Raw genomic sequence first — 26,826 nt, 5'->3', positions numbered from 1 at the left:
TGCGGAAAAGCCAGTGGGAAAGTTTCAGACATATATGGCTTGCATTGGATTGAGAGCTGCTCAAAACACAGTTATATTTATGCAGTCTAGGACACTTGAAACCAGATGTGTAAATGTAGTTGATAATGTACCTTCATCTTGAACTTAACTTATTGGAATTCAGGGATTGTATTATTTGTATACAGGCCTTGGTGGCAAAGAGCCAATCCTAGCATCAAACATTCTGCATCAGGATTTAATCGCTCCAGTAACACTCTTCTGAACAGATTCAGAGTACTTTGTTATGGAAACTGCTTTTGTTATACTAGTTATTTTTCGTGTAGAACAACAGGGATCAAAGTATAGAAACTTAATTAATATCTTAAGGGGTGGCAGACTTTGCTATCTAAATGGTTCAGTATTAAATGATCATCCAGTAAAACCTACAGATTAATGTTATAGGACACAATATAGTCTAGAGTATGTCCATGTTGATTTTAACTTCCTCTCCCCATGTTTCTCACGGGACAGCAATCATGCAGCTTTGATGGCAGTCTGTTTTGTACCACGTGCTCTAAAAACTGGCTTGCATGTCATTACCTCCTGCTGGGAGTTAAAAATGCTTTCCTCCTCTGTCTTTTTATCTCTCCATTCATGTACTCTTTGTACACACTTTGAAAATACATTGTTTTTTATAATACGGAAAATTAATTAATACTGTACCTGAACAGACAACCCCAGCATCGTTACTATGGAGACAGTTGTTGACATTCCACCCTCGGTTGGGGCAGTCCCACAGGTGCACCTCTTGTCCTTTGCAGAGAACATCGTCCAGAAGAATGCTTCCAGTGCCCTGACCAAAGAAGGCCCCACCACGAGAAGCCACGGCAGTTCCACATCCCATCTGTCTGCACACGACCTGCGAATTTGCAGAACTCCAGAAATCATCGCACACCGTACCCCAGGCACCTCCATAAAAAACTTCAATTCGTCCAGAACAAGACTGCCCGCTGCCAACGAGACGCATGTCCAGGGTTTGGGTATCTTGTGCGGCTACAGAGACAACAATAACATGCATTTGTTATCAAGTGCATAGGATCATGCAAACATGTGAAACCATGCTTGTTAATTCACTCAGTATGTCAGCATTTAATGCAAGTGTTGCTTTAAGTAAGTCAGACATGACCACAAAGTAGGCATACATGTGCTGCTAGGCACTTCCAGACCAGCAAACATTGTTTTTCCAAAGGTTGTCTAAAGGCATATTTTCTACTAAGAGCTAACTGCATGCAGGGGAACACCAATAAAGGCACTTATGCATTGTTGGGTACCCTGCATGCAATTTTCTACATTACAAAACAGCAAGTAAATGTATGGAACAAAAAAGGTAAAATTGCCTTTACTCTTATAATCATTTTGGGAAATATGTAAATGCTGTCTGCATATTACTCTTTGCAAATGTCATTTACAATGGATTCCTACGGAATCTGCAGGTGCTAAATGTTGCCCGATTCTGTAGGTATCCATTCATTCTACGCCTGCATGATCACCTCATGCAGGCGTACAGTGAATAAGCTTTGTGTTGAATGAGTGCCGACGCAGTGAACGATGATAAACTGTTTCATTAAGATAAAGACATCACGACAGCAGGCGCTAACACAAAGCCAATCTCCAGCTGAAATCCCATCCATTCCAGAACCTCCCTACATAAGATAACCTTCCACAACCGAAGCTGCTGACTTCATAATACGAACTTTTGCTGCAACATTAGATAAAGAAATTGATGCACTCTGACCATAATAAACATGAACAGTAAAGTGACAGAAAACACATGAACTATAAAATGACCATAATATAATCCACACAGTGAAAGCATCAAATATCTAAATGATGTGATCAGATGAACATTATGCATGTTCTAATCCTAACACATCTCCTCCCTTGGCATTTCAACAATTGAAGTTTATTCAAAACAGTAATCTCTGAACCATGTAGGTCTTTTCCTGGCTCTCCCTTTGCACATTCCTGTATTTACCATAGCACCTGCATTTTCATCATTCTTACCCCTTGCATCACCTACATCTTGGCTATGTTCCACTTCCACTTCAGTGCCTGTCATCTTGCCATCTACATCATCATTTTTGTTCCTTACCATGCTGTCTTCATCCACACTGGAAGAACTCTTAACCAACTTTGACTTAGACCAACATTCCCCACCATCTAGGATCACCACATTCCCCTGAACAGCTGCACATTTCTTTGTTTTGGACCTAAGAATTTGTTCTCACCACACTTGGGCCCTAACTGTGGATTCTTTATAAGCACATAATCACCCTTTTCCAACTTTGTTTCCTTAGCCTTATTGACTTCATCAAATCTCTGTTTGTACGTGTTCTGTGCCTCATTGATAAGTCTCATTATTTCTTGGCGATCTATTTCTATACATTCTGCCATCTCCAGCCAACCTGGACACAATTTGGTTCCGGGTTGTCTGCCTTTCAATGATACAAATGGCAATATTTTCGCAGTCGAATGAGGCGTTGTACAGTAATTTCATACCATCTCTTTGAGCACTTTCGACCACTCCAAACCTGTCGCCAGCGCCAATTGTATTCCACGCTTTACAAATCTGTTTGCTCTCTCAACTAACCCATTAGCTCCTGGATGATATAACGCTGTGTGCACATGTTTGACACTGAATTTCTTTATAAAATTGAACATCCTGTCTGAACAGAATTGCACTCCATTGTTGGTAACTATTACAGTGGGAAAACCCTCACTGTAAAACACATCCTCCAGGAATGATATCATCTCTGTCGTGGTAGCTTCATCTCTGTAGTGGTAGCTTCACGGAGTGCTCTCCACTCCAACCATTTGGAATGATAGTCTACCATAACTACCAAGTGTTTGTATCCCTCACCAAGTTCTTGTATGGGTCCCACCAAATCAATTGCTACTTTCTCCCATGGTTCACTGGGTACGCTCACAGGAGCAAGTGGTACCTCCCTCACAGACTTGCATTTGTCACTTTTCTCACATTCCTTACAGTACCTGACTTTCTTTTCCACCTCACTATCTATAACAGGCCACCAGAAGAACTAGTTACTCTTACCTTGTAACGTTCTTTCGATGGGATGTTCCTCCGACGTATTCCTTATCTTAGATAGAAATCCTTCAGCTTTGCTGGTCTCGGAAAATTTTTTCGCCAGAGGGCGCTGCGCGTCGATGATCGCCGAGTCGATGACCCTCGACGGCCTCCGTGCCGACGTCGACGTCATCCTGCCTATAAAGGCCGCGCGCAGCGTCCGTTGCTCAGTTCCGTTTTGTAGTCCCCAGTAATGTTTTTGGATTAGACTAATCACCTTGAAGGAGCATAGGCTGCAAACCCACAGGAAGTCATACTGCGGGGATGGATGGGAGGGTCGATAAGGAATACGTCGGAGGAACATCCCATCGAAAGAACGTTACAAGGTAAGAGTAACTAGTTCTTCGAAGGGATTGTGTCCTCCGACGTATTCCTTATCTTAGATAGACTCCCATAGCAGTGGTATTGTGACTGGAGGCGGGAGTAATAAAAGTTATGTTACCCTTCCAGAATGGACAGAGTGTAACACAGCCTTGCCGAATCTAGTTTCTTGACTAGAGGAGGAATCCAGGCTATAGAATTTGGTAAATGTATGTGCGGACGACCATGTGGCAGCCGCACATATATCTCGAATTGGCACCCCTCTTTGAAGGGCTGAGGATGTTGCGATACCCCTGGTAGAATGAGCCCTTAGATTTTGAGGAGGCTCCTTTCCTGCCAATTTGTAGCACTCCAGAATGGCTAAAATAATCCATCTGGAGATGGTTTGTTTTGTTATTGGAAGGCCCAACTTATGTCCTGCATAACCTACAAAGAGTTGGTCTGCTTGTCTGATCTTAGCCAATCTGCTGATATAGAAGCTCAAGGCTCGCTTAGGGTCCAGCCTGTGCAGTCTCTCTTCCTCCTTCCCCGGATGAGGAGGAGGGTAGAAAGAAGGTAATATAATCTTCTGAGTGATGTGAAACTCCGAGACTACCTTCGGGAGGAAGTTAGGCTTCACCTGAAGAACAACTTTGTCCTTGTAAAAGATTGTATGTGGAGGTTTACACGATAAGGCTTGCAACTCGCTAACCCTTCTAGCAGATGTCAATGCTATTAGCAAAACAGTTTTGAGGGTGAGAAGCTTCAATGAACAAGAGTGTAGTGGTTCAAAAGGGGCACCCTTTAGGAAGTTTAAAATTAGGTTTAAATCCCATAAGGGAACTTGAAAAGGTTTCGGGGGATAAACATTAGTTAATCCTTTTAGGTATTGTATTACCAATGGAATTTTGAAGTATGAAGGCTCCTCTGCAGTGCGCTTAAAGATTGATAGCGCTGCGAGATAGCCCTTAATTGTGCCAACCTGTAGGCCTGAATTAGCCAGGTAAAGTAAGAATGACAACACCATAGGTGTACCACAAGAAAAGGGTTCAATATTCTTTTCTCTGCACCAGCTGCAAAATTTGTTCCAACGGCAGCGGTATAGAGTTTTAGTTGCCGGCCTTCTGGCCGAAAGCAACACCTCCATAACATCATCCGGAAGGTCCCAATCCTTGTACCTCAACCTTTCAGACACCAAGCGTGAAGGTTGAGGGTCTTGATGGCTGGATGGAGAACCTGACCTTCCTTCTGCGAGAGAAGATCCTCTCTGTATGGCAGTCGAATTGGAGGGCAGATGGACATGTCTAGAAGGTCCGGGTACCACGTTCTCCTGGCCCAATCCGGGGCAATTAGGATCATGGTCTTCCGAAACCTTCTCAACCTCCTGATCATTTGAGGAATGACAGGGACCGGAGGGAACGCGTACAGAAGTGGGAACTCCCAGTCCACTACGAACGCATCTCCTAGAGCTCCTCTCGGGGGAAATTCCCTTGAGCAAAATCTGTCGCACTTCCTGTTGATACTGGTGGCGAACAGATCCACTTGAGGGGTTCCCCAAAGGGCGAAGATCTCTTGAAGGACTTCCTGAGCTATCTCCCACTCGTGAGAGACTGTGCTCTGCCTGCTCAGAGCGTCCGCTGTCAAGTTCTTCTCTCCGGCTAGGTGAATTGCCGATAGAGAGATTCCTTCCTGAATTGCCCAAAACCAGAGCTGCATCGCCTCTCTGCACAGTGGTAGTGAGCCTACGCCTCCTCTTTTGTTGAGGTAGTGCATGGCCACTGTATTGTCCGTCATTATTAGGACGTTTCTTCCCCGTACAGACGGCAGAAAAGCCTTCAGCGCTAGTCTGATGGCTCTCAGCTCCAACAGGTTGATATGTAGTCTGGACTCCGATGGAGACCAACGACCGCTGATGGTCAAGTCGTTGGCGTGAGCTCCCCACCCCGTGAGTGAGGCATCCGTGACTACTGTTATCTCCGGCCATGGTTGCCAAAACATTTCTCCTTTCAGGATGTTCTCCCGACAGGCCCACCACTGAAGGTCTCGGGCTACTTTGACCGGGATCCGAAGGAGATCTGTCATCCTTCCTGAGAACTGTGACCACTGAGTTCTCAGTGCCCACTGGAGGGATCTCATTCTCAGGCGAGCCTCCGGCACGAGGAATATGCAGGATGCCATGAGGCCTAGCAACCTCAGAAAGTCGTAGGCTGGGAGATATTGGGCATTCTGAAATCTGATGACCATCTGCAGAATATCTCGAGCCCTCACCTCTGGTGGCAAGGCTTTTCCCAGGGAAGTGTCCAGGACTGCTCCAATGAATTGGAGTCTCTGTGATGGTATCATCTGTGACTTCTTTAAATTGAGGGAGAAGCCCAGCTTGTGAAGGAAGTGGCAAACATAATCTAGTTGTCTCTGAGCCTGTTCCGAAGATACAGCTCTGATCAACCAATCGTCTAGGTAAGGGTAGACATGAATCCCTTCCCTCCTTAGACTTGCAGCCACAACCGACATTAGCTTGGTAAAGACCCTCGGGGCGGAGGTTAGCCCAAATGGCAGAACTCGAAATTGATAATGAGAGCTGCCAATTGCGAACCTCAGGTATCTCCTGTGCCTGGGATGGATCGGCACATGGAAATAAGCGTCCTGGAGGTCTAGAGATACCAACCAGTCCTGAAGCTGGAGGGCCTGAAGGATCTGAGAGAGAGTCACCATCTTGAACTTGTCCTTTCGGAGGAATTTGTTCAATTCCCGTAAGTCTAAGATGGGTCTCAGTCCTCCGTCCTTCTTCGGTATTATGAAGTAGGGGGAGTACCAACCCTTGTTCCTTTCCGCTACAGGTACCAGTTCTATGGCACCTTTCTCTAGCAGGTCTAAAACCTCCTGCAAGAGGAGCGGATCTGGAAGCTTCAAAGGGTTGTTCCCCGGTGGATGACTCTGAGGGATATGTAGGAAGGGCAGGCAGTAACCTTGGGCCACTGTCTCCAGAGCCCAAGCATCTGACGTAATAGCCTGCCATTCCGTCAGATGGTGAGTTAACCTGCCCCCTACTGGTGTTCTGTGAGGGGAGACCTCAGAGTGGTTTTGAAGCGGCTGATGCAGTTGCCGAAGGTAAAGTGGCTCCTGCTCCTGCGGGTGCGGCTTTCTTTCCCCTACCCCGTCCACCACGGGTAAATCTTCCTTGGCCTCTTTGAGCCGGTCGTCCCCTGCCCCTTCCATATGAGGAATAGTAACGAAAGGACCGTCCTCTCCACGATGATCCCGAAGGACGAAAGGTATTCTGACGGATAGCAGCTCCCAATGACTTGGCTGCTGCCTTGGACGTTTGCAGTTTCTCCAAACTGTCATCCGCCTTCTTTCCAAAGAGGGTAGAACCGTCAAAGGGCATATTCAAAAGCCTGGTCTGCACGTCAGAGGCAAAACCAGACTTCCTCAACCACGCATGCCTGCGGATTGTGGTACTTGCCGCCATGGCCCTGCTGATACTGTCAGCAGAATCTAGGCCAGTTTGTAGGGTCTCGCACATCGCATCTTTACCATCCCTGATGATGTTTAAAAATGCGTCCCTTTCCTCTCCTTCTTGGAGGCAGTCAGCCGCTGATGAAGCGCACTCCCAAAGGGTGTGGCTGAACCTAGCGAGCGTACAGGTCGCGTTAATAGACTTTAACGCCATGCTACAGGCAGAAAAAACCTTCTTAGCCATGGCATCATACTTTTTGTCATCCCTATCCTGCGGAGCAGTGGGGTATGCAGATGTGCTGCCTGATGAGGTTGCAGCCTGTACAACCAAGCTCTCAGGAGTAGGGTGTTTTGACAAATATTCAGGGTCAGAACTAGCCACCCTGTATTTTGTTGACAGTTTTTTATTTACTGCCGGGATAATTTCTGGCGTTTCCCAGTTTGTCAAAATCCTTCTCTGTAGAGCAGAGTGAAATGGAACCACAGGATCCTCCTGTGGGCCCTTGTCCAGTATGTCAGTGAGGTCATCCTGCTGAAAGGCAGGAGAAGGTGCAGACCAACCCATAAATTCTATGATTCTAGACATCAGAGCTCTATATGGAGTCTCCGCATGTTCTCCTGGGTCTGGTTTGATAAATTCTGCTTCAGGAGAAGTGTCCAAGCCACTAGCTTCCTGAAGTGCATCCTGAAGATTTTTTAATCTTCCTTCCTCAGAGGCGAAAGTCTCTGGCTCTAGTGATGTGGTCCTCTGTAAATCAATATCTTGGTCTGAATCCTCCCTTTCCTCAAAAATCGAGGTTAAAGGGGGATACATTGGTTTTTGGAATGGTATAAACCCCATTTCCAATGCAGAAGGAGCCATCATCACAGGCCTTGAAAACGTCGATGTCGTCGACACCGACGTGAAAGTACTCGAAGGCGCCGTGAAAAGCGTCGAGAAATGTGTACTAGGCCTCGAAGAACTCGAAAGGATCGGAGTCCTGCTCGAGAACGACGTCGACGTTCTCGGCGTCGAGTCGGAGGTCTTTTGTCTAACCGTTGGCTGTGGAGTAGCCGTGGTTCTTTCCTTCACCGGCGTCGATATCGGCGTCGACGTCGGCGTCGACTCGATCGACTGATGCGCCGATGAATCCTTCGACAACGGCGTCGATGGCGCCGACCTCTGTTTCGAAGGAGTTTTCGACGATGGCGTCGATGATGCTTTATCTCCCGATGGCTCGAGGCGCTTTCGGGTTGACTTTTCCGCCGGGTACTGCGACTCGCGGCGTTTAGATTTTTTGGGTTTTTTACCCGGGGTATCACCCTCAGCTGTCTTCGAGGGGGACGAGGCCGCTTTCTCGAAGACGCTTAGCATCTTTTTCCTGAATTCCTCCCACTCAGCTTGCGAGCTGCGTTTTGTGGGGCAATGAACTCTCTCAGGAGAACTCGACGAAGATGACGAAGGGGATCTCCTACGTCTCTTCTTCGAGTGTCTCGATGTCGACGAGTGGTGGGAGCCACTTCGTGATCTAGATCGAGAGTGTTTTTTATGGTGAGGAGACGAACGTCTCGACTCTACCGAAGAAGCTTTCGAGGAAGTTAAAGTTGACCTACCTCTCTCGAGCTTCCCCCTACGCTCCTTCAAGGCTTTCGCCGTCATGGAAAGGCATTCCTCACACTCCGAACTCTGGTGCGTGATTCCCAGACACCACAAACAGACCCTGTGAGGGTCCGTCAACGACATTTTCTTCCCGCAGTCTCGGCACTTTTTGAAACCGGACCGAGGGGTCGTCGGGTCGGAGGAGGATGCCATCGATATCGAGGTAAATAGTAGTTATTATATACGTTATCTTGACGAGAACTGAGCAACGGTGTTCCGAGGCACAACGAAGCGCGGAAAAACGGAACTGAGCAACGGACGCTGCGCGCGGCCTTTATAGGCAGGATGACGTCGACGTCGGCACGGAGGCCGTCGAGGGTCATCGACTCGGCGATCATCGACGCGCAGCGCCCTCTGGCGAAAAAATTTTCCGAGACCAGCAAAGCTGAAGGATTTCTATCTAAGATAAGGAATACGTCGGAGGACACAATCCCTTCGAAAGACTGCCTCAAATACCTCTTGGTTCCTCCCATTCACAAGTGTCCTTGGTGAGCCACATTCACTAACTGAGCTCTAAAACTACTGGGAAATACTACTTTGTTCCCCCTTCTGAGTCTGCATCCATCTTCCGCCAAACTTAATTCCTCTCTCACTTCAAAATACCTGTCATAACACCTATCAGCATTGTTTTTGTGGGGCCACCCTTCCATTGTCCAAACCTTCACCATATTCAACACAATGTCCTCCTTGTCCGCTTCCAACCATTCTCCCTTGACTATCGCATTACACTCTATTTCAGCAATACTAAAGTCTTGTTCTCTGGCTGCTTCAGTATTTTCTCCATTTTCAACTGGCAACCTAGATAAACAATCAGCAACCACATTCTCTCTACCTGGTATGTAGCACACTTTAAAATTGTAACTTAACAACTCCACCATCCACCTGGAAATTCTAGGTGAGTCCTTGGCCCAATCAGCACTGCTCATGAGTTGTACCAACAGTTTATTATCCGTCCTTACTTGGAATGCCTGGCCCCATAAAAAAAACCTGAAATGCGATATGGCCCATGACACTACCAATGCCTCTTTCTCTATTACAGAGTAATTCCTTTCTGCCTCCCTCAACGGCCTGGAAGCAAACACTATCACATGTTCTACTTTCCCTGAGTCATATTGAGTTAACGTGGCACTTAAACCTAATATGCTAGCATTTACTGACAATGTGGTTTTACTTCCTGAAACAAATCCACTAAGTGATGGCGCTTGGCCAATTCCCTCCTTTATGGATGTAAAAGCCACTTGGCAATCTTCGGACCACTTAAAGTTTACTCCTTTCTTGAGTAGGTTTCTTAATGGGGATGATATGGATGCAAAACCATTCACAAACTTGTGATAATATTCTGCCAAGCCCATGAATGACCGCGATTGGTCCTTGTCCTTTGGTGGTGGAGCTTTGCTGATGCTATCTACAAGCGTTCTTTTTGGTAAGATACCTTCATTATATGTCCTGTGACCCAAATACTCCACTTCCCTGACTGCTATTTTGCATTTACTTCTTTGTACAGTTAAACCTGCCTCTCTCAATCTTGTCAATACACATCTCAACACTCTCTCATGTTCACTCTAGTTCTCAGCGTACACTAATATATAATCTTGAAATACAGTCACTTTATCTACACCCTTCAAAACATCCTCCATCACTTTCTGGAAGACGGAGGCAGCTGATGCTAGACCAAATGGCATTCGGAGAAACTTGTATGTGCCTTCAGGAGTAATAAACGCTGTAAGATGTTGACATTGTCTAGATAGAGGCACTTGATGGTATGCTGCCGACAGGTAGATTACAGAGAACTATTTGGGTTCTCCAAAAGTGGCTAGAGTTTCAGCAATAATAGGTAGTGGATACCTCTCGACCAGAATGTTTTGGTTCAAACTTCTCAGGTCCACACATAGTCTCAACTTCCCATTGCTTTTGGAAACTAATACCACCGGTGATAACCATTCTGTGCCTCCCACAGGTTCGATTACGCCTTTGCTCATGAGATCAGCTAACTCTTCACACAATTGTTCCCTCATATTTAGGGGTACATGTCTTACTTTGTGGATTATAGGTTGAGAATTTCCTTTAAGTCTAATGTTGTGTTCAAAATTTTTAAGTTTACCCAATCCTTCTGTGAATACTTCTGGAAATTCCCTAGACCATTTGTCCTCCATCTCCGCTATAGTCACTGGTTCCAGTGTACTAGCTTGAATCCTCACGCCTAGCTTCCTTTGTTCTTCCCAACCGAGTAATGAGGCGCCCTTCTTAGCCACCAATATGTTTGCTACGCACTTCCTGCCCTTGTACAACACTTGTGCTTGAAACTGTCCCACAATATCAATAGCTGATTCATCATATCCACAAGGTTGTACATTTGCCGGCTTGAGTGAAATCAGGTCCTTTCTCAAGACATTATTTAGAGTCTCTTGTGATATGATAGTCCAAGGTGAGGCTGTGTCGACCTTCATCATCATGTTATATCCCTCAATTGCAAACTCGTCAATCGGTCCACTTTGTTCACCGGATACTGCAGAGATTTGAAAAACATGTCTGGGAGTTGCTTCTTGAGTGGGTGTCATCGTTGACATATTCAATGTCGTCTGGTTCGTCTCACCACTATTTTCTCTTGACTCCACCATGTTGATTGATGAATCTCTGCAGACATTCGCAAAATGTCCTCTGCGCTTGCATTTAAAGCACTCAGCAAATCTGGCAGGGCATGTGGGGAAATTCGAGCCATGTTTGGGACTACCACACTTGGTGCATATTGTGTTCCATACATCTCTTCTATTCGCACCAGAACTCGGCTTTCTTCTTTGACCAACTGCACATACAGAGTGTGATACTTGTTTGTCGACCTTCATTTTTTTAATGTATTGGGTGGTCTGCTCAATGCTTCTGGCTAATTCAACAGCTTGTTCCAGGGTAAAATCCTTTGCAAGCAACTTTTCTTGCATTCTCATATTGTTGGTGCACCTCACCAGTTGATCCCTTTTTATCGAATCTGTTAATATCTCGAAATCACAGGTGTGACTTAGTGTTCTGAGGGAGGCTATATAGGACTCGACCGACTCTGAGGATTCTTGTGTACTTTGAAAAAATGTATGCTATGGCATATTCATCCGTATCTCCTGCCTCCTCTCCTTGGCTTCTCAATAAACCATTGAATATACTGCGTCCTTCTGGCCCAAGATTATGTAATAACAGTGCCTTCTTTCTTACAGAGCTGAATCTCTCCCCTCCTATAGCCACAAGGTAGTTTTCGAATATGCCCTTCCACCTATCGCACCAGATCACAGGACGACCAGGCTCAGCTAAGAAAGGTGTAGGTGGAGGTATCGTTTCAGCCATGACCAATGATGCACAGGCTGCACAATGTCAGTACTGAAATTACAGGAATTAGTATGTCCCCCTTGTGGATGGGTATGTTATGGCACTGCTTAAGTGTGGAGGAGCAGCTGTTAGTTGTTGTCTGGTGGGGCGGACAATCAAATGTTCTGCATACTCAGGTAATAATGTGCCATAATAATGACTCGCTGCCGGAGCAAAACGGAATCCGTCAGGGGCAGGGGTGCCCCGCCGGTGTTACACGCTGGTCGAATTTTCCTCGTTGCCAATGTTGAATGAGTGCCGACGCAGTGAACGATGATAAACTGTTTTATTAAGATATAAACATCACGACAGCAGGCACTAACACAAAGCCAATCTCCAACTGAAATCCCATCCATTCCAGAACCTCCCTCCATAAGATAACATTCCACAACCGAAGCTGCTGACTTCATAATACAAACTTTAGCTGCAACATTAGATAAAGAAATTGATGCACTCTGATCATAATAAACAAGAACAGTAAAGTGACAGAAAACACATGAACTATAAAATGACCATAATATAATTCACACAGTGAAAGCATCAAATATCTAAATGATGGGATCAGATGAACATTATGCATGTCCTAATCCTAACACTTTGCAGGCAGAGAGGGAAGAACGAGGAGGACGCAGATTTTCCCTCCTGTCTGCCACTTTGCAAGAGACTATTACAATTCACGAAAGCAATGACACTAGTGAAAAGACTTGTGTAACCCTTTTATGCCTTGTAGTTACCCTTGTTAGTACCGCATTGTCAAGAGTTATTGTGACGAAGCTGGCATCAAGAGGGGACAGAGTTCTTGTCAGCTAATGAAGAAATGGTGAAACCCAGTCATAGCCCTAGAATGGGCAAGAAGGTGGGGGGTCCAGTCCTGATTGCTTCTCATGTGCCAGAATGCTTGTCTGCAGACTGCTCCTTCCTACAGTGCCTCTTTTGAAAAATGTTCGCCAGTATTTGTTTTAACATTGCAGATCCATTGCAATGCCGAATGAGATGCCTGACCGAACCAAGAATCTGCCAGAAGCAGAAGGGACCTGCAAAGCCGCCCAAGCGACTCTAATGCCAGCTCGAGACACTGCAAAGTCACCTGAAGTATGGAAGAGAGCGCAAGGGCAGACACGACAACAGAGCAATCCCGTTAGGATGCACTTGTGGGAGTTGCTGCTCAAACTCACTAAACCATCAAGTTCAGAACCATACCAGTACAAACAGAGAATGGAAACCCCCAGATCACAACCCATGAACTTGCGTTACCATCATCTTTCGATGACTAGCCGCCGATCTGGTGATTGGGCTTAAGCCCCTTTTCAAATGTTCTCTGCACACACACACACACACACACACATATCCCGGAGCAGGGCAAAGAAAGGAGGTTGGCTAAGGAAAGAAGGCCAATCCCTAGCAAAGGAGGGATGTAAGAAGGGAAGTAGGAAATAGGAAGTTGTGGGTGCACTGGAAGAGGTCAGCAGTAGATATGGAGGATGACCAATAGACCAGCTGGAGGAGTGAAGGAACAGCGGCGTGTGGAGGAGAGTGTTTGAGCAGGTGCGATATTGCTTTGGGACTGATAGTGGTTCCAAAGTGTGTGAGTGTGTGTCAATGTGAGGCAAGTAGGTATAAGGATAGTGTAAGGTGTGAATGTGAGAAGGCTGCAACCGGGCAGACGGATGGTGATTGAGTAGATGTTGAAGGGCAGAGTAGTAATGGTTGGATTGAAGAGTAGTAGTGGATGGAGGACGAAGTAGTAGTTGTTGGAGGGCAAAGTAGTAGGGTTTGGAGGGTGGAATAGTTTTGGTCAGAGGGCGGAGGTTGGATCAGTAGTGGTTGGAGGGTGGAATAATAATGGTAGGAGGAGTAGTGGACAGAGGGCAAAGTAATAGTTGTTGAGGGCAGAGTAGTAGGGTTTGGAGGGTGGAATAGTCTTGGTGGGAGGGCGAAGGTTGGAGGGTGGATCAGTAAGGTTGGAGGGTGGAGGAGTAGTAGTGGACAGAAGGTGAAGTAATAGTTGTTGGAGGGCAGAGTAGTAGGGGTTGGAAGGTGGAGTAGTCTTGGTTGGAAGGATAACAGCAAAAGGGTGGAGGTAGGAGCCAGGCAGAGCGGAACATTGAAGGGACAGAAAACAGGGGGGACTAGAAAAGGAAATAGATAGAGAAGAGAAGGACGGGTGAGAGTAGGTATGAGCAACTTAGGCAAATCAGATTGAGAACTGCAGGGCACTTACCCCATTTCGCCTAGGAAGCTAACACCTGGTAAGTGTTGGAAAGTTAGGAAGTAAGTGAGTAAGTGAGCCTTGGTAAACTCAGTACAAGATCAAGGAGTTAGACAGTAGGGGTTACTGGTTGGTAGTACTAACTGGAGTTACAGGCGCCTGGGCTAGAGTGGGATTCCTAGTGGAGATGAGAGAGAGACGGATGGCTGTAGGGCACACAAAAGAATCAATAAAAACCTTTGAACTTTTCTCGAGTCTCAGTGTGTCTTTGTGTGTCATCTGTGACACTTAATTTACTCCTGGATATTCTAGGAAAAAGTGTTGGACAATGGGCATGAACATGAGAACATGTGTGTAAATGTGTGAGATGAGTGTGGTAGAACAATATTTTTGAGTCAGATAAAAAATAAAAAGCTATTGTTTAATTTTATGGTTTTCTGTGCCTCAGGTGGTGTACCCCTGTGTGGGTGCATGGTGATACTGACACACTACTAATATTGGGAGTAAGAAGGTCATTCATATTTGTGAATCAGGTGTAATTTGCACAGATTGTCACACAGGATAAGTTACACCTGATTTATTTGAGAATACAGTATCCATTTGGAAGTTGCGACCTGTCATTGATGTAAGGTACAAATGCAGTAACTTGTTCCTGAAGCTGTGTTATTTGTGAACTAGTAATCTTTACCACGGGTTAAGCAGCTGGCCCGGATGGAATTCACTCTGAGATCATCAGCAGCTTTACAGATTGGTGGGTCCAATTGTATTTAAAGTTTTTAATGCAGTATGCTCATCTGGGGTATTCCCTCGTACTTGGTCACAGAGTAGTGTGGTACCAGTATTTAAGAAAGCGGACCATGCAGAACTTAATTGCTATAGCCCTATCTCGTTAATTGATATTCCGGGCAAGGTATTTGCCAAATGTGTTCTTACTAGGACAGAGGAGTGGGCCGACTCTCTGAACCTCCCAAAGTCATTGCAGGCAGGGTTCAGAAGAGGGTACTCCGCAATTGGTCATTGCCTGATGCTTTCTACTCTGATAAGCGAATACAGCCGGAGTCGGCAGAGTCTGCAGTTAGAGGCAGATCATTCTGTCTGTGTTGGTGCTGCAGTCTACCATCACTGTTGTTCGTGGTGCTGGAAGGAGGAGCCTGTTCCGGTGGAGCCTGCAATGAATCTCATCACAGGTGCAGAGCGCTGCAGAGTCGGCAGAGTCAGCAGTTAGTGGCAGTTGGAGGCGGGTGGAGGCACTTCCTCTATGCCTGTGGAATCAGGCGAACATTGGGTGCTGGCAATGACAGAAATGGAGGCAGAAACGCAGCAAGCAAGAACGAGATGCCAGACTCGGATGCAGGGCGACGCGTCTACTTTACCATCTACCCACAGATCAGAGGATTTCGACACCGGCACCGGCTTGAATCCAGACAAAGAGGTGAGAACTCACCCAAAGGCCCCTCACCCACCTACGCTACTTAATAAAGTAACATCGCTGGACCAAATTAAAAGGTTGGTGCCTTCTCGTTTAGACATCACTGATGAGGAGATGTTAGGAGTAGAGGGGGGGGGTCTTCTTGCTAATCTCCCTGCCTAAATCTGAGGGGGTAGCTATCACGGACACCTCTAACACTAAACAGCAGGATCATGTGGAACTGGAGGGAGTCTGCAATAACTCTCCCAATACGGTATCTCTACCGAAAATTGGCAAACAAGCCCTTAACCAGAACACCCAAGGGAACTAATTACGGTTAAGAGCAATTAGAGATCGAGAAGTTAGCAGAGAATCTGCCCTTGAAGAACCTCCTCCCTCTGAAACAGTCCCTCACGCACATATAAGCGGCCCTTTGCAAAAACTCACTGGGAAAGAGCTGAATGCAACACCTAAGGAAACATCTAGCTCTATGACGATCTCATTGCCCCTATTCAAGCCGCACTCAATAATAAAGCTAGCTGGAAATGGAATAACCAGTCCACACATCTCCCCTGAGAAGCGAGGCACAGAGGTCACGATGCCCCCTGCCCTGGGAGTGGGGGAGGCCCCAATGGGTGAAATAAGACCCCTTAGGAACATGCAGGGGCGATAGCTTTTCCGATAGTGGCCTTGTGGTGATCTCCTTTGCCCTACGATATTCCATCAAACTCCTCATCTCCTTTGACGGTGTTCAGCCTCCACGACTCAATCTTTTCACCAACCATCCCGGTTTACGAGCCTTCGGTGAAAGAAGTTAGGATGGCTCGAATTCAAGCCATGATAATGTCAGCTCTGTCAATATCACTAGCTCCTTTCAACAAATTATTTAAATCAATCAATGATGATTTCAAGGACCAAGCCACCCTTTTAGCTAAGTTACACTTAAAACTGATTTACTTGGACAACTTTACAACAACAATTAAAAACAGACTCAATTATGAAGCAAACAATCTAACAAATGGCAAAATAGACTTTGTGACATAACAAGAGTGGAACATGCCGATAAAACATCGATGATGGATGCAATTCTTGAATCTAAAAATGTATTAGCTTAATGATGGACTCAGGAGGGAAAGGAGAGTCAGCGCATAAAATCAGTCACACAAAATACCCGCTAAATTGGATGCAGGAAAGAAACAGATGGTGCCGCCCACAACCTCAGGCTCCAGATCTCTTAATAAGGCAAAGTCAACTGTGGGAGTGATGCAGGAGGCCGCACTTATTGAAGATGGTCTTGGAAAAAGCGGGCCGACCTCTCAAAATCCTGAAGGGAGAAATGCAGAGGTTTCTGAGACAGTAAATAATCCAGGTATTTGTGACGTTGCATTTACATTACCATCCTTGCCAACCATCACTGAGGGGCTTGATGATAGATGGAAAGCTTCAACCCAGTTTGACGCAAGTGAAATGAGCAACGGTAACCTCGTCGCCACTGAGCAAGTGCTTGCAATATTTGGAAGAAAGCCAAAACCATCGGGTTTGGCCCCGCAATTTCATCAAAAGAAATCCAAGAACAAGGCCTCAATTCGAAAGGCAACATTCAACGGCTAAAGAATTTTATACGCAACCTTAAAACACTCCCTCAATCAGCTAGTCTGTTGACTAAACCAGAAATCAGGGGAAGCGCTAAGACCATGAAATTCTCCATGGTCAAACCGGGCCCGCTCTTTTAGCCAAGACCTTCTCAAGCAAGGGTGGACCGATCCTCAAAGGATAAGAGAGAGAATGAATCACTATCCGAGCTGGAATTCTGAGTCTATTCAGTTCTATCGTCTAGTGAGGCCCTAGAAAGGACTTGGGAATTGATGGTCGATTTGCAGCAGCAAGTTACCCTGACTTGGAATACGCTGGAGCTTACTCTAAACTCTAATGAAACGGGGAAGGGAGCTGCAAAGCCTCTGAGAGACAATCAGTTCCTCAGTATGGCCCAAAAAAAGTGCAAGGCGGAAGAAATGCCTCCCTGCGGCCCCCCTCCCTTCCTACCAGTAAGGATCAGACAAATAGAGAATACAAAAGAAGCCTCCAACAGACACAAGAAGAAGGGGAGGTAATAACTATATCCATAGAACGACGATCGCAAGCAAATGATGGCCTCATTTTGAACAGGAAGAACGTAATGATCCTTCTCCACCCTATACCCACTTTACGAGCTATAAATTCAGAAGACATATTAGTAGTGGCATTCGTTAAAGAATGTCATTTATTTTGTATTTGTCTGATTTGAATCCAGTACATTTGGAAAAGTGAGTTTATCCCCCTTCTCAGAATGGTTTTAATTTTGGCTTTTTTTTTTTAAGAAATGTGTTTTTATTGGCATTTCAACTTTCCAACTGTAACAGTAATTATTCCCTTCCCACCCTTATCCCTCCACCCAGATTCCCCCGACCCACCCTATGATCACCAGAGCAAGCATTTTAAGGAAAAAGTCCAATGCATCTCAGGTTATTGCTTAAAGGATGCCCAATAGTCTTAGCTTCTGGGGGCACCATTGTTCCCGATAGTCTTTGTGTAAAAAATGTAAGACCAGGTCCCATTCCGCTCTAAACTTTAAATAGTCCCCTTGGACCGAGTAGTTTGGCCACTCTAGAGTGGCGAAGTGCCAAATTTTGGTTAGCCACTCCTGCTCACTGGGTATCGATGGTCGCCTCAATTTTTGTGCTATTAATGAGAGCGCCGCTACACTAAGTATCTCTTTTGTGGCTTTGGTAGCAAGGGATCTAGCACATCACATATGCCCAACATGACCTTTCCAATATCCTTCATCACTTGGGAACCAACGATACCCCTCATTTCTTTCATTACCACCTCCCAGAAGGGCTTCGGGTCAGGGCACTGCCACCATACATGGATCCAGGTGCCTGTTTCGTTACACCCCCGCCAACACCCCTGGGTTACTTTGGGGAAGATTTTGTGTATCCTTTCGGGAGTTAGATGCCATTGCACCAAGATTCTTGTCCACATTTCTCTAATTTGCATAATAAGCTTCGGGATTCGCTGCCACACTTCCCACCAATGTTCCTCGGACAACGGAAGGGGTAGCGTGTCTGCCCATTTTTTCATATAGGGCCATTGGGGCTGGGTCGATCCTTTCGTATATATCTTATATAGATTGCTAACCAATTGCCTGTCTCCAGAGTTTGTAAGGAGGTACTTTTCAAAAGGGGTAAAATCGTTGGCTGCTGCTTTCTTCATGTCATGGAACGATAGCCAATGCCGCAGCTGACTGTACTGAAATCTGTCTTCCCCCCTCAGCCCTATAGTGTCCTTGCACTCTTGAAAAGATTTCACTTCTTCTCCCTTCATCATGTCCCTTGTGTGAGTAGCACCCACTTCCTCCCACCTAGCAAAGGCCCCCTTTTCAAGGCCAGGGGTAAACTGGGGGTTTCGGATTAGCGGGGTAAACGGAGATGGAAATTAGGTGATCTTTCCCTCCTCAAACATAGAGTCCCATGTATCCCGTACCAGAGTTGTTATGCCCCTCCTGTACATATTGGGTGGTCTATCTACTTTGGGACACCAGAGCAGCTCCCCCAGGGGGGCCCCCACCACTGCCTTGTCCATCCTGTGCCATATAGAGTTGTGGGTTCCCTGCGAACCATTCTCCGATTACCCTCAACTGGGCAGCCCGGTTGTTCATTTTGAAATTGGGTACTCCCATTCCTTCCGCCTCCACCGCAGCGGTCATGACCTCCCACGACACCCTCGTTTTTTTCCCTTGCCATATATAATCACGCAGCAACCTATCAAGCTTGTTGAAGAAGCCACCGGGGATCGCAACAGGGAGAGCCTGGAAATAATGGAGCGCCCTGGGGAGGACCACCATCTTAACAACGCTAATGCGTCCTGCCCATGATAGACTTAGGTGCCTCCTCTCTGCTAGCCATATTTTGATAGTCTCCAGAAGATGTGGGTAATTAGCCTGATATAGGCTCTCTAAAGATGGTGTCAGGGAGACCCCAAGTACCGAAGAGCAGAGGCACAGACAGGGTAGGGCCTGAGGGGCAAGGCCCACCCAAACTCTGGAAATGCCCACTCAGCAGTGCTGTGTGGGCATTTACAGATTTTAATGTCACTGTGGTGGGACCAACTGCATTAACTTCAGGCCCCACGTGTTAGACACTCCTGGCTACGCCTCTGCCGAAGAGGCTGCTTCGCCTTAGCAAATTGCCCCGTCTCCAGAGGGAGGTCGGACGTGTCCCCCAATAGCTGCATAATCTCTGATTTCTGAATGTTGATTTTTAACCCTGCCAGCTTGCCGAATTCCTCTGGGAGGACTGTGAACTCTTTGAGGGAGGCTTCCCACTCAGTGAGAACCACTAATAGGTCGTTGGCGAACGCCATTACCCTATGGTCTTCCCCTCCAAAGGTGACGCCCCTTGTACCGTTTTCCAGTCTTATTTTAACTAAAAAGGGTTCCAAGAATAAGGCATAGAGGACTGGGAACATGGGGCAACCCTGTTGGGTTCCCCTGCTTATCTCTATCAGCTGGGATAGGGACCCCTTGATGGCTAGCCTAATTTTCGGGGACCTGTAGTTGGCTTTGACGAGGCGGAAAAGACCGGGCCGAATCCCATCTCTTCTATTGTTGCGAACAAGGAAGACCACTCAACCCGATTAAATGCCTTTTCAGCGTCCAGAGCCAGTACCCCGCGCCCTCAGGCCCATTTGGTTTGATTTCTCGATAATATGGGAGATGTGACTGGTGTGGTCGAACGTTTGCTTCCCTGTAACAAACCCAGCCTGATCCGGGTGCACTAGTTCCGGGATTATGTCCTCCAGCCTCGTTGTTAGGACCTTGGTGAATAGTTTGGCATCTAGATTTATTAGTGTGATGGGGCAGTAGGACCTACATTGGGCTTAGGGAAGAGGACCACTTTGGCTTCTTCCATTGTTGATATGGAGCCAGTGTCGAGGAAGGTGGTAAATAGGGAAGTCAGGCGTAGGATAAGAGCTGCCTGGAAGGGCTTCGAGAATATGGCAGGGTACCCGTTCGGCCCAGGGGCCTTGCCGAGGGGCAACAATTTAATTGCCGTTCTCACCTCATCCTCTGCGATTGCCCTTTCCAGGGCCACTCCTTGACTTTGCGTTAAGTGTTTCAAAGGACAGGATTTCAGAATGCCCTCTGGCATTCACTGTGTGGGTGCTCGGAGGTGTACAATGTGGTGTACAATTGCGAGAATGCCTGGATGATTTCTTCTGTTTTCGTGGTCTCTTGCACACCTTGCATTTCTATTTGCGGGAGCATGCCCGCTGCCTCCTTTTTCCTAAACTGCCGGGCCAGTAGTCGGCCGGTCTTGTTGGCTTGGATATATTTCTGCTTCAGGTAAAGCAGGGATTTTTCTACTTGTTTCGTGAGTAGTATATTCCACAGCCCATTGATGTGTCTATACTCTTTACTTATCTGGGTCCCTTTGTCTGTTTCCATCTTCTCCATCACCTTCCTCAGGCGATCCTCTAGGTCGCTTTAGGAGGGCCCTCTCTTACTTTGATCGTAGGGCTTGTTTTGCTATCAAGACGCCCCGCATGGTTGCCTTAAAGGCGTCCCACACCACCGCCTCCTGAACCTCTGTTTGCCTATTGTCCGCGAAGAACTCACGTATAAGTTTGCTTAACTCGTTGCGAATTACCGCATCTTTTAGGAGGTGGCAGGGGAACTGCCATCGCCATAGCCCCGAGTCACCTCTAGCCCAGTCCAGCTCCGTTTGTAGTGGAGCGTGGTCGGATAGTGTGATCGGCCCTACTTCAACGTCCCGAACCTGCCGTAGGAGGGAAGCAGACGTCCATATATGATCAATCCTAGAGCATGTTCTATGGACAAGGGAGTATAACGTGTTCCCCCTGGATTCCCTTTGACTTCATGCCAATGTCCACAATAGTAAGACACTTTAAACGCACCTTCTTTTGTCTTTCAGATGCGGGATGCAGCGCCGAAGGCCTCCGGAGCGTGCGAAGAGCTGGTAAGCTTTTGTCTTTCAGATGCCGGAATGCAGTGCGAAGACCTCCGGAGCATGCGAAGAGTAGGTAAGCCTTTGTCTTTCAGATGCCGGAATGCAGCGCGAGGCGTTGGTGACAGCCGATGGACCAGGTAAGAGATGCGCTGCCACTGAAGACCATAGTGCTAACCTGTTCTTTCTTTGTCTTTACAGGTGCTGCTGAAGACTGTCTTTACAGGTGCTGCTGAAGACTGGATTCCAGGATGGTAAGCCTTTGTTCCCTTAGGCCCAGGATCAGAAGCAGAAGACACGATGAGCGTTCTGCTGCAGAGAATGCAGAATAATGCAAAGCAAGATTCATCCATCGGGTGTGGTTTAAATAGCCTCCTGTAGTGCTTAGGTGTCTCCTTCCACAGCCACGCCTAGGTAAGAAAAGAGTTCCTGCTTTCCAGAAGAGTTCCAGTGTTCTGAACCTAGGGAGTGGCTCCTGCCCCACCCAACAGGAAAAGTAGTCCCAAACAGAAGAGGATCAGGGGTTCAACTGGCAGGTAAGTAAGCAGCATGGTCTGCTGCAGGTAAGTCCACCCAAGCATTATGAGCCCGGCGCTTCCAGCGCTGGGACTGGGCATCTTTATGAGCCTGGTGCCACTGGCGCCAGGACAGGGTCCAAAAGGTCCCAATTGGGACTGGCTGGCACTCGGAACCGGGGTTATGGGTCTGCTTCCACGGGAGTCGGGCAAGTCCTGATCTTTTGGAAGCAGAGATCATGACAGCACCCCCCCTCAAGGCCCCTCCCAAACCGGGCTTCTCCGGGGGTTTGGGCTTGTTAGGAAATGTTCGATGAAATCTTTTGATTAGACGAGGCGCGTGGGCATATTCTGCAGGTTCCCAGGATCTTTCTTGGGGACCGTAGCCTTTCCAGTCAATCAGGTAAAATAGTTTAGATTTGGAGATCTTGGAATCCAGGATGCTTTTGACTTCAAACTCGAGTTCTCCATCAACTAGAATAGGTTTTGGAGATGTAGTTAGTCGGGTTTGAGGTTGCACGGGTTTTAATAGAGAGACGTGGAAGACCGGATGTATCTTCATGTGAGGGGGCAAGTCCAACTTGACCGCTACTGGATTTACTATGGTAGTGATGGAATAGGGACCAAGGTATCTTGGGTTGAATGTGCGTGGTCCTTTTAGAGGTAGATATTTGGTGGATAACCAGACTTGATCTCCTACTTGATATTGGGGGGCTTCCTTCCGATGTTGGTCTGCTCCTTTCTTGTATTGTTCTTTAGCCCTTTGAAGGTGAGAAACGGCTTCCTTAAAGGCTTGAGTGATTGTAGAATGTAGGTGGTCTACTGCTGGTGTTCCAAGATCTTGGAGTGGATCCAACTCCGAGGTTCGAGGGTGACTACCGTATAAAAGAAAAAACGGGGTCTTCCCAGTTCCCGAGTGGACAGAGTTATTGTAGGCATATTCGGCTATCCAAAGGATATCTTTCCAAGTTTTTTCAGTTTGTTGTAGCATGCAGCGCAAATACTGTTCCAGAGTTTGATTGGTCCTCTCGGTTTGTCCGTCGGTTTGAGGGTGGTGGCTGGTCGAAAGTCTCACATCAATTTGAGCCGACCGACAGCAACTTCGCCAAAAATGAGAAATAAATTGACTACCTCGATCCGAAATTAGAACTGAAGGAAAACCGTGCAGTCGGACGATGTTTTCGAGAAATTCTCGGGCCAGAGTTGCTGCTGTTGGTAAGCCTTTGAGTGGAATGAAATGCGCCATCTTGGAGAATAGGTCTACGATTACTAGGATCGTATTGTATCCGGAGCATGGAGGTAGATCGGTGATGAAGTCCATAGAAAGCGTATGCCAAGGGCGAGGCGGGATGTCAATAGGGCGTAAGAGGCCGGCTGGTTTTTCCTTTTGACTCTTGTTTTGGGCGCATACTCCACAGGACATTATAAAGTCTCTGATATCTTTTTTCCAAGACGGCCACCAGAAGTAGCGCTTGATCTTTTCCGAGGTCTTGGTCATACCGGGATGTCCTTCCATTAAAGAATCGTGATAACAAGAGATTACCTTTTTCTGTAAATCTGTGCTGGGCAGGTAGAACCGTTCTTGGAAATATAATAGGTTGTCCTTCACCGTAAAGTCCTTTCCCTGCAGATGCCAATTCTGTATGTCTGCTGGAGTTACCAGTAGCCTGGCTTTATCCTTAACTTCCTCTATGGATTGTGTGGCGATTACACCTAGAATTCTTTGTTCGGGAATGATAGGTACAGGTTTAGGATTGATCAAATGTTCTTCCACTCCCATCCGAGAAAGGGCATCAGCTTTACCGTTTTTTGTACCAGGTCGATAGGTAATTATGAAGTCAAACTCGGCAAAGAATAGTGCCCAACGGAGTTGCCTAGAGGATTGAGCTTTTGCGGTTTTCAAATATTGCAGGTTTCGGTGATCTGTAATCACAGTAACGGTGTGTCGGGCCCCCAGAAGATAATGCCGCCAAGCCTTAAAGGCGGACTTGATAGCTAGAAGTTCCTTATCAGTAATAGTGTAATTGATTTCAGGAGGCGAGAATTTGCGGGACCAAAATGCCACGGGATGCAACTGATTGGTTACTGGGTCCTTTTGTGATAGAACTGCCCCCATGGCAAGGCTCGAAGCATCAGTTTCAACGATGTAGGGGAGTTCTGGGCGAGGATGTTTTAAGATCGGTGCAGAGATAAATCTAGTCTTCAAATTCTGGAAAGCTTGTTCCGCCTCGGTAGACCATTCAAAACGTTTGTTTTTCTTTAACAAGGCGGTGATGGGCTGGACTATTCGAGAGAATTCGGGGATAAACCTGCGGTAAAAGTTAGCGAAGCCTAACATGCTTTGAACACCTTTTACGGAGGATGGCGATGGCCATTTGAGAATTGCATCGACCTTCTTTGAATCCATACGCACTCCGCTAGGTGATAATATGAATCCCAAGAATTCAACTTCAGTCACGTTGAAAACACATTTTTCCAACTTAGCGAAAAGTTTGTGTTGACGCAATCTCTTGAGGACCATTTTCACGTGTTTCCGATGTTCAGTTTCCGATGAAGAATAAACGAGGATGTCGTCAATGTAAACAACAACACACACATCTATGAGCTCTCTGAGGACATCGTTCATAAAATATTGAAAGGCGGCCGGGGCATTGCAAAGTCCGAAGGGCATGACCTGATATTCAAATAGCCCATACTTGGTGCGGAAGGCCGTCTTCCATTCATCGCCGTCTTTTACTCGTACCAAGTGGTAGGCTCCTCTAAGATCCAGCTTTGTATATATGCATGCTTTTCTGACTTGGTCCAGGAGTTCAGGGATCAAAGGTAACGGATATCTATTCTTAACGGTGATCTGGTTCAGGGCGCGATAATCTATACAAGTTCTAAGGTCCCCTTCTTTTTTTGGAACGAAGAACAAAGCTGAGGAAGCAGGGGACTTGGAAGGACGAATAAACCCATTCGCTAGGTATTGATCCAGGTATTGTCGGAGGTGAAGATTCTCAGGCTCGGTGAGGGCATAAATTCTACTACAAGGAGGAGTAGATCCAGGTATCAGGTCTATCTGGCAGTCATAAGACCTATGAGGAGGTAGAGAGTTAGCCTGATCCTTCCGGAAAACATCTTGGAATTCTAGGTATTCAGGAGGTAACTGGGGAGCCTCCGAGGAAATTGCTGCCAGTGCAACACCAGGTTGAGGGTGACAAGTAGAGACACATTCTGGAAACTGAACCGTTCTTGCTCGCCAATCGATCTGAGGATTGTGCTTCTCTAACCAAGGAATTCCTAGAATAATCTGGAACTGAGGGGCCTTGATCACATCGAACACGATCTTCTCATGGTGTCCATCTTGACTTACTAGCGTCACTTCTTGGGTGGTATGCGTTACTGGTCCGGAGGCTATCTCCGTACCATCCACCGTAGTAATGACGTCCTTTACAGCCTTTGGACAAAGAGTCAGATTCATCCTCAAAACCATTTCATGATCCACATAATTGCCAATGGCACCGTTGTCGACGTAAGCTTCAATCGCATGTAATCGATCCGGATGTTCAGGGCTAATGAGGACCATAGGTATCACGAAATGCGAGGTCACGGAACTGGTTTTAACGCTTGGCAAGAGGACCTCTATTCTTGTCGGGCGAGGTCGTTTCCCTGCTCAGAGTTTGTGACCCTGGTAACTGCAGCTCCTACTGCCTTCTTGGCTGGTTTCACCGGACAGTCTCGAAGAAAGTGCCCCGAGTTTCCGCAATAGAGGCATAATTGCAGCTGTTTTCTCCTTTCCCGCTCCTTTTGTGTTAGTGGTCCTTTCAGGCCCCCTATTTGCATGGGTTCCCCGGAGTCTACTCCTTTGGTAGGAGTTGGTGGTTTGGAAAATACTCGAGCATCAAACTTGGAACGATCGGCCTTCCTGTTCTGCAGTCTGTGGTCAATTTGAACGACTAAGTCAATATAGTCCGAACAGTCTTGCGGGGGATTCACTACTTGGGCTAACACATCTTTGAGCTCTCCACGTAGACCTCTATAAAACAGCGTAATCCTTTTGTCCTCAGGCCATCGAGTTTCCACTATCAGTCTGTTGAAAGACGCAATATAAGCCAAAAGGTCTTGATTACCCTGTCGCAATGAAAGGAGCTCATTGTCCAAGGCCTGCCCCTGTGAATGTCTTGCAAACAGTTTTTCCATACTGAGCTGAAAAGCTTGAAAATCATGGAGAACCGGATCATCTTGATTAACTAGAGGGATCGACCAGTCTGCCGCATTGCCACTAAGGTACGAAAGCACGAAAGCTACCTTAGCTTGATCAGTTGGAAAGGCTGCTGGCCGGCATAAGAAGTGCAACCGGCACTGATTAATAAATACTGCAAACCTCTTTGGGTCACCAGAAAATCATTCGGGCGGAGCCAGAGGTACATTCCCAGGTAGGTTGATCTGCACTGGGTTCGTAGAGGATGTTGAAGGAAGATTTGCCCCTGATGCGGGTAACGGAGTTTGTCCGGCTTGTGACTGTAGCAATTGTCTAGCGAGATCGTCTGTTCGCTCCTTGGAAATAATCAGTTCCCTTCTTAGAGCATTCGTCTCCTGACGGGCTGTATGCACTTCTGCTCTTAGTTCCCCAAGTAACTGGGCTAGCTGGTCGGTATCCGAGGTTTCCATAGCGCCTGGGTGGGAGTTTTGCGGTAGGCTTTGTGTTCTGTAACGCTCACCTGATTCCCGCAGAGGGGCCGGTCTTGACTGGGTGAATGCCGTATCTTCAAAGGTGTGTTGTAACACACGGTTGGCTCTTTGGGCTGGACCTCTGTGCACTGTATGCCTGACTCGA

The 26,826-nt window shown here is 46.9% G+C and overlaps 1 protein-coding gene across 1 annotated transcript in view; it reads right to left on the bottom strand.

The window, feature by feature from the left end:
* LOC138473469 (deleted in malignant brain tumors 1 protein-like) overlaps window positions 1–26,826 on the bottom strand; it is a 376,653-nt gene that overhangs the window by 342,483 nt on the left and 7,344 nt on the right. The window contains exon 2 of the mRNA XM_069612115.1: window positions 698–1,032. Within this exon, the coding sequence (XP_069468216.1) occupies window positions 698–1,032 (335 nt within the window). The remainder of the gene's footprint in view (window positions 1–697; window positions 1,033–26,826) is intronic.

The sequence above is a fragment of the Ambystoma mexicanum genome, chromosome 8 (assembly GCF_040938575.1).
Source record: "Ambystoma mexicanum isolate Mex_15411 chromosome 8, UKY_AmexF1_1, whole genome shotgun sequence".
Taxonomy (NCBI): domain Eukaryota; kingdom Metazoa; phylum Chordata; class Amphibia; order Caudata; family Ambystomatidae; genus Ambystoma; species Ambystoma mexicanum.
Note: the sequence above shows the minus strand (reverse complement) of the source record. Positions and strands in the feature narration are given on the sequence as shown.